Consider the following 11,162-nt stretch of genomic DNA (forward strand, 5'->3'; position numbering starts at 1 on the left):
GAGACACATAACTAGTTATATGTAATGATTATTTAAAATCATAAGTAATAGATTTTTTCTAAAATTTGTTTTAACAAATCCAAATATTATAATATATAATAATCAATTTGAAATTCTTTTAATCAATATATTATTTTTTTTATTTTTTTACCATCTTGTTTCCATTAGTTAATATATTATGTTATTAGAGATTCGTTTCAATTGCATTTTAAAATATTATAATTGATTAATTTTTCAAAATGTTTTTTTGGTCATTTACATTCTTATCAGCTAGTTTTTGCCAAACATGATTTATTCATCAGCTAGCTTATCAAATATCAACTAGTTTATAAGCTACAACTAGCTTATCAGTTAGTTTGCCAAACAACAATTCTTCCATAAATAACTTTTCTATTCAAATGTATATATCAATGCATTAGGGTGTCATTTTTTAATCAAGACAAACCAATTAATTCATGTACCAACCATACCTATCTAATTGGTACCAATATGAATCAAAATCTTTTTTTTTGGGATTAACCTGGATATCTAACTCGCTATGCGAGCCGACTAATCCCAGGGTGACCACCTGCTTTGCAGATATCCCAGAGTCATTGCATTTGAACCACCGTGGTCACAAGATGGTTTTTATTCCTCCTTCGATTTGAACCTGTTTCCTTCTAGTACCTTTGATCTTTGGAGCCAAACTCAAACCAATCAGACACCACCCTTATGGTTAAAGGCATTAAACAGTAATTAACTAGAATGAAAATAAAAGAAAGTGTTTGGTTGTACATAATATTATGATTTTATTCTCAGAAGCCTAAATTTTCATTCTTGTTTAAACTGGAGATTGAAAATTCATTCTCATTTTCACTGTTATTTTTATTTTTATTTTCATTTTCATTTATCTGACTGGACCAAACATCCTATTCAGATATATTTCTTTAAATACAGATATTATCACAAAAGTTTTTGCTTGAAGAAACCAAGACAAAGAAGGAGGTGGGGGGTTTTCATGACCAAAAAAAGGAATATTTTTGATGTTGATTGATTCTTATAACCATAAATAAGGAAACACAAACAAATCTACCATCACTTTTGCTATTTAGGTATCATTTGCACATATAATTTGGTCTTCTTTTCCTTTTTTATTTAATAAATATTATAATGAAATAAGTTAATACCAGTGTAAATTACGTAAAATCTGTATTTATCAAAAAGAATAATATAAAAGGTCTTGTTTAGTTTTTTTTTTTTTTTTTTTGAGATTAGAACGTCGTGGTCTCTGGATATGTAACATCAAACATGTTAATCATATGACAAGGGACATCTTGGGGATAGGTATATCACGTTGATGGTCGACATTACTAACTAAAAACGAGCTAACACCATACACGCTTTCCGTAAAGGTGTCGTGTGTTTGTTTTATGAGAATAGCATATGATTGTCGGATTATTTCGTGTGTTACTAGTCTAAATCATTATGTCTTATAAAAGAACTGTTGATATCAGTTATAAACGCATATGATGCATGAGATGTTGGATTAGACCCAACGAAGTTAAGCATTATAAGTTGATTAAATAACTGCTTTTTGTCGAATGAATTAGACGTAACGAATAATTAGAATATCTATACTAGTTTTTCTGTAATTTATTTAAAATTGAGAATCAGAAGTCAATATCTCTAAAAAATTATATTCAATTCCATCAGATTTTCTATTTTAGAGATTCCAATTATAATTATATTATTGGAATAATCAATAATTTTATCATCTCAATGAACTTTTAAAATATAAAATTATAATAACTCAATTTCCTTGGTGGAAATGAATAATAAATCACTTCTCAGTATTCAACAAATTTCTTTAAACTTGAAGTTTTTTCATGTTTTTCTATTTTAAGGAACAATATAGAGAATCTGTTGGAGCAAATTAGAGAATAAAACCTCAATTTTCTTTACTTTAGAGAATCTATTAGAAAGGTTATCACAATACGAGCCTTACTAGCTACGTTGGAGGAGAAGTTCTAGCCGCTTCGACTTAGGGGCCGTTTACCAAACACTTACCCGGTAAGTGCTTATCGGTAAAATTTAACATTATCATTTAATTATTGGGTAAGATTTTAGTCCACTAAAACGGTATCCTATACAACAATTTACTTCGTAAGAGCTTACCGTGGTAAGAGCCGTCGCCCTCACTTACCGGGTAAGGCTCTTGATTTTTGTTTCGCTCTTACCGAGTAAGATTCTTAATCCTTACCATATTCATCCGGTAAGACAATATGACTTGGTGTTCACTTATCCAAGTAAGCATTTGGTAAACTTCTCCTCTGGCCCATTTATATGTGTATTCAAACATCACATGTCACCTAATATAGAAATAAGAGCATCTCAAACAAGTATGTTATATTTTATCTATTTTCTTTTAAATTTGGATATTTCTTTTTTCTCTCTTCCATTTCTCTCGAATTTAGAAGCATGTCCGTTGAAGCAAACTTTCCCAAATCTTAAAAATTCCTAAAATAACATAGCTGTTGGAGATGCTCTAAGGTATTTGTTAAGTCTAGGTGTTACATCTTAGAAACAAATCGGTCTTTCTTTTCAAGGAAAAGTTCAAAGAAGCTCAATGGACTTTTGTGTTTTGAATGATTAAGTCATTGAACAATTTTTTTGAATGAATAATTCATTGGACATTTTAAAACATATCAAACTAGTCCTTACTAGATAAAGACTTAGGGTCTGTTTGTTGGCAACTTAACAAGTTTAATGAGACTCAACTTATTCGGTCAATTATAGCTTATTCAATCAACTATACATGACTATTTGACAATGACTTAATGATATAGAAATGACGTGGTCAGTAAGGTTCTAATGGGGAGATTTATGCAGAAAGACAAGTTTTTTTTTTCTTCCAAACTTGGCGATCTCAATCTATACAGACGAACTAATCAACACAGTCAACTTTATCCATACACGACTTAATGAAAAACAACTAAACAACCCCTTAACCCGCAACCTGCTAGGCATGTAACAGTTAAATTAAAAAAAAAACTAAACAACCTCTCAACCCGCAACCTGCTAGGCATGTAACAGTTAAATTAAAAAAAACAACTAAGGGGCCGTTTACCAAACGCTTACTCGGGTAAGTGAACACCAAGTCATTTTACCTTACCGACTGAATATGGTAATGATAAAAAATCTTACCTGGTAAGAGCGAGACAAAGACCAAGAGTCTTACCCGGTAAGTGAAGACGACGACTCTTACCACGGTAAGCGCTTACCGGGTAAATTGTTGCATACGATACCGTTTTGGTGGACTAAAATCTTATCCGATAAGTAAATGATAGTATTAAATTTACCAGTAAGCGCTTACCACGTAAGTGTTTGGTAGACGACCCTTAAATAACCCATTAATCCGCAACCTACTAGGTAGAGATGGCCAAAAATCGGTCCCGGGCCGGGCCTTAACCGGTTACGGCCGGTCCTAATCGGGACAAAAACCGTCTATAACCGGTCCCTCTATAACCGGTCCCGGTTCCGATGAAAAACACTATAACCGGTCAAGCTTGCCCATAACCGGTTACGCCGTCCGGTCCCATAACCGGTTACGACCGGTCCTTTGCAAAAAAAAAATATTTTTTTTTCAAATTTTTGGTAATTAATAAATTTATATATATATATATAACAAAACATATTTTTAAACGTATTTATAAAATTAAAGATATTTATTTTTAATATGTTATTTTTAATATGTTTTATATAAATACGTTTTATTATAAATACGTTTAAAAATATGTTTTGTTATATATGTATACGTTTAATTTTATAAATACGTTTAAAAATATGTTTTGTTATATATATATATATGTATATATATACGTTTAATTTTATAAATACGTTTTGTTATATATATATATACACGTTGACTTTTGTTGACCGGGCCGGGCCGATCCTATAGCTGGTTACGTAACCGGTTCCGGTCTTAACCGGTCTCGGTCCTAAAAAAGGTTAAAATCCATAACCGGTTCATAACCGGCGGTCCACAACCGGTCCATACCGGTCCCGGGCCGGTTCCGGTCCCTCTCCGGTCCCGGTTCCGGTCCTCCAGCGGTTACGGGCCGGGCCGGGCCCATTTGGCCATCTCTACTGCTTGGCATGTAACAGTTAAATTAAAAAAAAAAAACAACTAAAAACTAATTTCCCTAACCTAATTGTCCCATCCCACGCCCCCGCCCTTCAATGTGACACTCCCGTTGAGCACCACCTATCTTTGCCGCCCCCAGCCCAACCTGCACTCACCGTCACCACCATCTAGCCGTCACAACCAGTCCAGACCGTCATCGCCAGTCGCCACCAGTCGATGCCGTCAAAGGTGGATTCATTCTTTAGGTAGGGGGTCACCTGACCCCCATAACATCCCCCTAAAGAATTGTTTTTTGATAATAACTTTTATCTTTTGTAAATAAATTGTGTTTCGACCCCAAAATTTACTGGCTTGACCCTCAATTTTAACATAATTCCAATAAAACCCTTGGTCCATAGAAAGTTGCTAAACACCAAATATGCTTGAACCTTCATTGTCTGATTGTTAAGTTTTTGTTAATTATTTGGCTAAAGGTTAGTTGTTGTTTTTTCTATTAACCTGTATATCCAACTCATTATGCGAGCCGATTAATTCCAGGGCGATCATCTGCTTTGCAAATAGTTCGGAGTCACCGCATTTGAACCTCCATGGCCACAAGGGGATTTTTATTCCTAGGATTTGAACCAATCAGGCACCATCCTTGTGGTTAAGGTTAGTTGTTTTATTATGTCGTTAGAAAAAAGAAATATGTTCGGAAAATTGTTATATTAACACAACAACAAAAATGATTTTATCGGACACCTAAAACCTAGAAGCGTACTAAAAAGCTACTTTATAGCCCAAATCCAAAAACGTCCTAAAAAAGATACTTTATAGCCCAAATCTGAAAACGCCCTATCTAAAGATTTACAAATGGTTTGTATGATGTTTTTAAGTCATGTAACCAGTTTTTTAGGACACTTTTAAAATAAAGTGTCGTATTAACTATTTTATACGACAATATTTTAAAAAGTGTCATATAAACATAAACGCCCTATAAAAACATGGGTTTATAGGACACTTACTAAAAATATCTTATAAAATAGCTAATGAGACATTTTATTTTAAGAGCGTCCTTAAAAACTAGCTAAAACTCCCAAACACGTTCTATAAATCTATTACAACGCTTTTAGATAGGACGTTTTATAATTTTGGTCCTATAAACCCAAGTTCTATTAGGCCGATTAGACAATCTAAACATCCTATAAAGCCAATCTTGTTGTAGTGTAACTTGTCAGAAAAAATGAAAATACTTTTAAAAGAAAATGTCAACATTCAGAACCGATACCAGTGGTAATGATTCTTATAATATTATGTTACTTAAATTCCAACCCCCATCACCAAAGTTTCAAGATCCACCACCGTAGGCCGTCGTTGCCAATCGGCCATCATCCAGGTTCGTGATTATAACGATGATTGTCGTGATGATCCTAGCTATGATATAAGTGATTATTCAAGTGAAAATATGTCTGATTTTTAATCCTTGGACCTCGATGATATAATCAACTTAAACAAAAAAGTTGATGATACAATAATTAAAGAGAAAAACACCTAAAGTTCGAACCAGACTTAATACCTGACACCCGATAATAATACCAACCATCTTGGAAAGATCAAGTTTATCGATTCTTTTCAAGTATTGGAACCTTTGTAGGGAAATAGGTCTTGAAATAGGGATGGACCCATAATTTTTTTTAAACGGTGACACCATTTGACCATAAGAAAAAAAATTTAGGATTTTTTTTTCAATAAGAAACAAATATACGGAATTTTTTTCAAACGGTGGTACCATTTAACTAAGAAAATGACACCAACATGATTCAGACTTGGGTGTGAAGTGGAATAAAAGCCTTAAAAACCAACTTTATCAAATAAAACTTGTTCTTATTGTAGTTTCAAAATACATACGGTGACACACAACAAATTAATACGGTTGCACCATTCACGAAACCTAATTTTTTTACCCTTCGGCGGAGAAACGATAAGGTGGCACGTGCCACTCATGTCACTTAACTAGGTCTGCCCATGTCTTGGAATAGAAATGGTGTAGTTTTGGGAACAAGAACTTGATGAAGAAGAGAGACTTGATGATCCTTGGTTGTGTAATGGAGGTTGCACCTTTGCATACTCCGTCGACGATGGCTTTGGCACATGGCTCCACCCCCATTGACGGGGATACATCTGCGAGATCCTGCAGGAAAGTGATTTGGATCGATCCGTTTCATTAGGGTTGATCGATATGTTTAAAAATTAAAAAGGAACTATTACTTACTCTTTTTAGATGAACACCAACCCCAGTGGTTGAATACTTGGCTGTTGTGATGTTTGTTTGTATGAACCCGAGTGTCAAGATTGTGATCGTTATTGTTGGAGAAACTTCGAACCTAAGGGACTCATAGAAGCCGATCAGTGCTGCTTTACTTGCCTGAAAGATAATGAAATCACAAGATCCATCGATGGATGTGAGTTATCGTCATAAATTAGACAAGAAACAAAACGAAACAGAAAAAGTGTAGATAGGTCTGAATCGGGTTTGTTACGTTGTAGAAGCCGCCTCGCGGTGGGTGCAACACTCCGGCCGATGAGGCATTGACGATGATCTTGCCTTTGGTTTTCTGGAGGTGCGGGATCGCGAAATGAGTCGGATAAATCGATCCCCAAAAGTTTATGTCCTGCAAAATATACATGTATGTTGTACGTAAATTAAATCCATTGGTTTTATATATATGTTTGGATTCATTTAAGATTTTATTTATTATTTGAGGGTGTTTAGGATTACTTACAAAAATAATTTATTGACTTATTATTGTGTGACACTAATGATAAGCACTTTTGAGTGTGAATAAACAACTATACCGGTGTCAAACCGTTAATAAGGAATTTTTGAAGAAGTTAGAGCATTCTAACTTATAATAGGTGGATAAGGACTTTTGTAAAAACGCATAAATAATTGTGTGAGATATATTTTGTTATCTTCTTTAATGTTGCAAAAACTCAAAGCTTGTATTGAGAGAGAAAGAATTAAATACACAAGGGGTGGTTGGTTTTAAATGTAACTACAGAATGAAACTCCACTTTTACTTTTATGATGTTAGATGTGTTTCTTAAATTTCGAAAAAATATTTGCATGTTACAAAATGCAATGTTAACTTACGATTTTTTGGCTATTTTAAATTTCGAAAAAATATTTTGCTTGTTTTTTTGTACGTCAATGCATGTTCTTGCGATGCCGTAGTGGTACATGTCTCAATTCATTTTTTTGGTAGGCCTGCTTTTCATTTGGGTGCTCCAAAAAAATATCAGAAACCGCAAAAAAAAAATGCATTACAATGTTAACTTACGATTTTTTGGCTATTTTAAAAGTAAAGCTTCTTGATGCATATAGTTTTTATGATGATAGCATATATTTTGGAGTTCCTTGTGGCCAAAAATAATGAATAGACTATTATGGATTCAAAATTGTTATAAGGAAGTCTTGCTATTTTCTAAATCAAAGTAATTTCCTTTTCAAAATAATTGAGTGAGTTGTTAAAATTAGAAGGGTACTCGTGCAATGCATCGAGATACATCTTGATTTTAATGTTTCGTTTTATATTTTGGGTCTATCGATGCTATAATGCGTTTTTATATGGTTTTGAGAATAATAAAATGTTTTATTTTTGAATGAAAAATAAATTTGAAGATATTATAAAATTTTGAAAGAAATAATCGACATTATTATCAAATTAACTATTTAAAAGTTCTGTTAGAATTCAATTATTATTTTAATTATTTTTTAAATTTAAAGTTATATTTATCATGTATTTAATTATGTATATTTACAGTTAATTATACAAATTCAAACATGAAACTTTAATATGATGTATTCATGAATATTCTATTGTAATATTAAATTTTAAGTAATATGTATTAATAAACAATAATTTATATATAAAAATTTATTTTTAATTTTTTTATTAAATACTTTATAATAAAGTATAGATCAGTACAACCGATCCCATCCAACTCATCATCACTTATTTAATATATAGCTAAGGTGACGAGTACTTAGATGAAGACATACCCCATCATTTATTTAATCTGCCGATAAAGTTAATACAACGCCCATTCAATGCTAGGAGGGGTCTCTAGTTAAAATATGTGTTCCATCCGTTTTTATTGATGTAATACGATTTTATATGTAATTTTTTTAATTCTATTTTTTATTATACGTTAATTTAAAAATAATAATAAAGTAATTTATTTTTGTTTTAATAATATAATTTTTTATAAAGATAATAATTAAATATTTTGTTAAAACTTAATGATTATCTTAATTATAATTTATATTTTCTATATTCAAAATGAATGTTTATCCTGTATTTGATTATGTTTATTTACAGTTAATTACACAAATTTAAAAATGAAGTTTTAATAAGTTGTACTTATGCAAAATTACTTGTAATCTTCAATTATTAGTAATGTGCATCAACAAACAGTAGTTATACATAAAAATGATTTTTAAAAGTTTTTATCAAATATTTTATAATATAGTAATTGAATTTAAAAAACTCAAATTGATCTCCTAACAACGAGACCGGTGTTTTTTAAAAATTATTACTGAGAATTAAACTAGAGAAGAAAGAAATTTTACAAACCATTTCTTAAAAAGAAATGGTTTGTAAAAGGACCGATGGTCTGACTTTGTCCAACATGGATTGGCCGGTTCGGGGTGGTGGCGAGGTCAGGGCTCATGAGGCCTTGCGTGCTTTGGAGATGACGAGTGTTTTCAAGATGTCTTTTAAAAACGATAAATTTGTATGTCATAGATGTTTGCTACGAAGTTGGGGACAGTTTAAAGGAACATACCATAACAGGTATGAATTTGGTGACGTCAATCTTCATCGAATACAAGGGTCCGATTCCCGCGTTACAAACAAGATGATCCACTGCAATACAAAACGATCAATCTCGATTACCAAAAGTTCGAAAAAATAATTGATCTCGAGATTATCGGTTACCCACATTGACCAAAATGCTTAATGGTGTCATCAACAAACATCCGACACTCATCAACATTCGATACATCAGCGAACTCAAAAAGGACATCCGGAGAGCCGAGTTCACGAGCTCTTTCTGCCACTTTCTCGAGTCTAGACTCTGGTTCTTTTATCGCAATTAGAGCTATACATGCACCTCTTTTTGCATATTCATAGGTCATGTGCTGCCATTGATAGAGTAAGTTAAAGAAAGTTGTGATAGTTTCTATCATGAAAGAGGCACCAGTTTAGGGTTTATAGTTTACGAACCTCTCCAAGTCCGGACGAAGCACCGGTGATCAAAACGACTTTTCCGGCCATGTTTTCCGTAGGCCGGAAACATGATCGGAGGGTGTTGATGAGCTCCCAAATGAAAAGAAATGGGGAAAAGAGAAGCAAAAGTAGCATGCAGAAGTAGAAGAAAAGTGCATTTGTGAACTTGTTATTGAAGAGAGGTTCATACATGGCTACACACACACACTAACACACACAAGAGTGGAGTCCTGATTTATATGCTTTTTTAATCTGTTGTATATATATATATATATATATATATATTTCATAAAAACATAATCGTGTAGACTTTGAATACCCCTCAATCGATGGAGATGGGAATATAGATACAAATTAAGACGTGGATAGGGATGATAATTGAGGTCTAGAAACCCTTACCCAAAGTGGTTCCTGTTCACGACAAATGGTTCTCTCTTTTTCATGTTCTAAAATTAAATTTATTCAATATAAACCCATTTAAATTAAATTTTGTATGCACAAAGCTCTATTACAAGAATTTGGATATGTGGTCATATGAAATTGGACCCTGTTGCATTGCATACCTACAATATATATGTATATACATATATATATATATATATATATTTTTTTTTTTGATAATGCATAAAATTATGACAGTCCTGAGAACTAGTGCATCATATTCTATTCATGATTCACATATATTTGTTTCACAACGTATTTGTTTCACGATGTGAAACTATTTAGCATGTTTGTAAAACAAAAATTACACGTAAATAAGTTTCGTATTGTGAACCGATTACATATGAAATAACAATTCATTGTGAAACAAACATATGTTTATTAATAAATTAAATTTTAGTCTTAGACGAGAAAAAATAATATAAAACATTATTTTAATATAAAGCAATATTTTATGAAGTTCTCGTTTGATTACGTCCTGACATATACATATACATGTGCGTATACATATATGTATATGTATAGGTATAAATACATATATATATATATGTATATATATACATACACACATATATCTATATCTATATTATATTATAAAATATTTGATAAAAACTCTTAAAAACTATTTTTTATGAATGAAGTACTGTTTATTGATGCATATTACTTAAAAATCAAGATTACAAGTAAAGTTTGCGTAAGTATAACTTATTAAAACTTTATGTTTGAATTCGTGTAACTAACTGCAGATAAACATAATCAAATAGATGATAGACATCTTATTTTAAAAAAACTAAAATATAATTAAGATAATTATTAAGTTCTAACAAAATACTTAATTATTATCTTGATAAAAAATAATATTATTAAAAAAACAAAAAAAAAAAAAACTCACACATTTTTTTTACTTTTGGTGAGGTTTACCATTCTTGCACTTGTTCAGATTATTTTTACATTTTTTATCTACTTTCTTTATATCTCATATTATCTAATAAATAAACCATCATATGTTAAATATAGATATATTATATGAATATTATTATATCTCATATTCATATTTATACTATATTATACATTTGATAAAAACTATAAAAATCATTTTTTATGCATGAAGTACTATTTATTGATGCATATTACTTAAAATTCAAAATTATAAGTAAATTATACATAAATACAACTTATTAAAGTTTCATGTTTGAATTAGTGTAACTAACTGCGGATAAACATAATTAAATATAGGATAAACATCACATTTTAAAATATAAAAAATCTAAAATATAATTAAGATAATTATCGAGTTCTAACAAAATAATTAATTATTATCTTTATAA

General features: G+C 31.2%; 1 protein-coding gene across 1 annotated transcript; it reads right to left on the reverse strand.

The window, feature by feature from the left end:
* Positions 1-6,045: 6,045 nt before the first annotated feature.
* LOC112528028 (11-beta-hydroxysteroid dehydrogenase-like 4A) lies at positions 6,046-9,596 on the reverse strand. Its single transcript, XM_025138917.1, has 6 exons — positions 9,391-9,596; positions 9,107-9,305; positions 8,951-9,030; positions 6,643-6,774; positions 6,375-6,527; positions 6,046-6,293 (listed from the first exon to the last, which is right to left on the reverse strand). The coding sequence occupies exons 1-6, from the start codon at positions 9,583-9,585 to the stop codon at positions 6,108-6,110; spliced, it is 945 nt and encodes a 314-aa protein (XP_024994685.1). The 5' UTR covers positions 9,586-9,596; the 3' UTR covers positions 6,046-6,107.
* Between the last annotated feature and the right edge of the window lie 1,566 nt (positions 9,597-11,162).

This window comes from Cynara cardunculus, assembly GCF_001531365.2.
Source record: "Cynara cardunculus var. scolymus isolate 2C chromosome LG 15, CcrdV1, whole genome shotgun sequence".
Taxonomy (NCBI): Eukaryota; Viridiplantae; Streptophyta; class Magnoliopsida; order Asterales; family Asteraceae; genus Cynara; species Cynara cardunculus.

What these genes read in the sequence shown, in the direction of transcription:
- LOC112528028 (XM_025138917.1), bottom strand. Translation starts at nt 9,585, where the DNA reads ATGTATGAACCTCTCTTCAATAACAAGTTCACAAATGCACTTTTCTTC. An exon ending in CTTCGTCCGGACTTGGAGAG is followed by an intron (nt 9,306 to 9,390) that starts GTTCGTAAACTA and finishes TATCAATGGCAG; the next exon opens with CACATGACCTATGAATATGC. An exon ending in CGCGAGGCGGCTTCTACAAC is followed by an intron (nt 6,528 to 6,642) that starts GTAACAAACCCG and finishes ATTATCTTTCAG; the next exon opens with GCAAGTAAAGCAGCACTGAT.